Source organism: Chiloscyllium plagiosum, chromosome 13 (genome assembly GCF_004010195.1).
Source record: "Chiloscyllium plagiosum isolate BGI_BamShark_2017 chromosome 13, ASM401019v2, whole genome shotgun sequence".
Classification (NCBI taxonomy): Eukaryota; Metazoa; Chordata; class Chondrichthyes; order Orectolobiformes; family Hemiscylliidae; genus Chiloscyllium; species Chiloscyllium plagiosum.
Genome location: NC_057722.1, coordinates 11,140,982 through 11,143,412, shown reverse-complemented (window position 1 = coordinate 11,143,412; position 2,431 = coordinate 11,140,982). Strand labels below are relative to the sequence as shown.

The following is a 2,431-nucleotide window of genomic DNA, read 5'->3' as shown; positions in this document are numbered from 1 at the left end:
TTGACTTGTCCGGACTTGTCCGACCTGCCTAGCTCCTTTTCCACCTATCCACTCCACCCTCTCCTCCCTGACCTATCACCTTCATCTCCTCCCCCACTCACCTATTGTACTCTATGCTACTTTCTCCCCACCCGCACCAGCTTATCTCTCCACGCTTCAGGCTCTCTGCCTTTATTCCTGATGAAGGGCTTTTGCCCGAAACGTCGATTTTGCTGCTCGTCGGATGCTGCCTGAATTGCTGTGCTCTTCCAGCACCACTGATCCAGAATCTGGTTTCCAGCATCTGCAGTCATTGTTTTTACCTCGCTAACTATTGCTTGTCTAATCTCATAACCGCATTTACTTTAGCCAAATTGCCACTTCCTACCTGCATACAGTAAAATTTGTGTTATCTAGCACACAACAAATAAGGTGGTGCAGGAACACACACATCCTTTAATAATTCCCTGGTACTGCTGTTTGATCAGCAACAGTATTAATGTCACTGGCATTGAGCACAACTGATGTCTTTACCTGATCTATGATCTCAATCTCATGCTCTTTGTTCTTCATCTCCATTGCAAACTGTTCCTTGATAATAACTTCAATCTTCTGCAGAGTGGCTTCACGTGCTATGTGAGAAAGAGAACGGATAACTCAGTAGGACGTTAAAAATTATAATTAGTTTAAACTTGATCACATCAATCACGGGCTAACTAAGATAATGTAGACAGTACATACATTCACTGAACATACAAAGCAAGTGAGTTCATGTTTCACAAAACATAGGTGAGATCGTCTAAAGTTTACGTGGCAAGACACTCACAGGAATAAAACAGGACATGTTGAAAATATCAACACGTTGAGGAGGGACTACGAAGGGAGATACAAGAGCTAACATTGTGGGTCATAGATGCAGGTCATTGAGGTCGTCCACATGAAACATTAACTCTATCTTGTCCACAGATGCTGCCTGATGTGTTGAATATTTTCAACATTCTGCCTTTATTTCACCTGTTTAGTATGCACAGTATTTTGATTATGTACTGGAGGTTCAAGAGTTTGCAACTGACTTTCTTAACCAAGTTCTTCCATCAATGCAAAATATTGGCATTATTATTCAATTGGCTATAGACCTGGACCTGATCCTGCTAGAATAATATCAGCTTAACTAAGCATTTACTTTTGAGACATTCATGACACAGGAAAGTCTTATCGATTTTCACCAGGATGTATTTTTACTTTCATTTCCTTTATGAAGAATGCCTCACATTGCCAAAGGGCAGACAGATTAGTGGACTGGGCAGATATATGACAGATACAGTTTTATGTTCAAAAATATTCAGCAGAAAATACAACAAATAAGGAAATTTTCCAGGTTATTCATTTTCACATTTGAGATTGCAAAAGGATTGCATTCTGTGTTTTGTGATGCTACTGTTACTTTGAGAACTCCAAAACTTGGCTGGCTTTTGCACTATTAATGAACTGCCATCCAAAAGTTTTATGTCTGAAGATTTTATTTCATGCCATATATTTCCTTCAAGCCAATTTAACAGAATCCTTTAATTAAATGCCACCTGATTAAACTCATGTGTGGATTATACGATACAAAAGCCCTCCAAACTTTAAATTAAAATTTCAGCGTGTAATCAGTCCTAGGTATAAGATTGTTCCCTCAGCTTAAGTTACACCTTGAACTCACTCTGGATGTAATATTATGTCCATGAATCATCTAAACGCTTATTCATGATTGTATTCAACTCACTCCTACTTAGGTTGCCAATCATAGAGGCATAGAGGTGTACAGCATGGAAACAGACCCTTCGGTCCAACCCGTCCATGCCAACCAGATATCCCACCCCAATCTAGTCCCACCTGCCAGCACCCGGCCCATATCCCTCCAAACCCTTCCTATTCATATACAGATCCAAATGCCTCTTAAATGTTGCAATTGTACCAGCCTCCACCACATCCTCTGGCAGTTCATTCCATACACGTACCACCCTCTGCGTGAAAATGTTGCCCCTTAGGTCTCTTTTATATCTTTTCCCTCTCACCCTAAACCTATGCCCTCTAGTTCTGGACTACCCGACTCCAGGGAAAAGACTTTGCCTATTTATCCTATCCATGCCCCTCAATTTTGTAAACCTCTATAAGGTCACCCCTCAGACGCTCCAGGGAAAAACAGCCCCAGCCTGTTCAGCCTTTCCCTGTAGCTCAGATCCTCCAACCCTGGCAACATTCTTGTAAATCTCCTCTGAACCATTTCAAGTTTCACAACATCTTTCCGATAGGAAGGAGACCAGAATTGCACGCAATATTCCAACAGTGGCCTAACCAATGTCCTGTACAGCCGCAACATGACCTCCCAACTCCTGTACTCAATACTCTGACCAATAAAGGAAAGCATACCAAACACCTTCTTCACTATCCTATCTACCTGCGACTC

The 2,431-nt window shown here is 41.5% G+C and overlaps 1 protein-coding gene across 15 annotated transcripts in view; it reads right to left on the bottom strand.

Annotated features, from left to right (window-relative positions):
* The window catches only part of yeats2 (YEATS domain containing 2), a 136,956-nt gene that overhangs the window by 116,795 nt on the left and 17,730 nt on the right, over window positions 1–2,431 (bottom strand). For all 15 annotated transcript variants that reach the window (XM_043701856.1, XM_043701854.1, XM_043701855.1 and 12 more), the window contains one exon: window positions 514–611. In XM_043701856.1, the coding sequence (XP_043557791.1) occupies window positions 514–558 (45 nt within the window). In that variant the 5' untranslated portion in view covers window positions 559–611. The remainder of the gene's footprint in view (window positions 1–513; window positions 612–2,431) is intronic.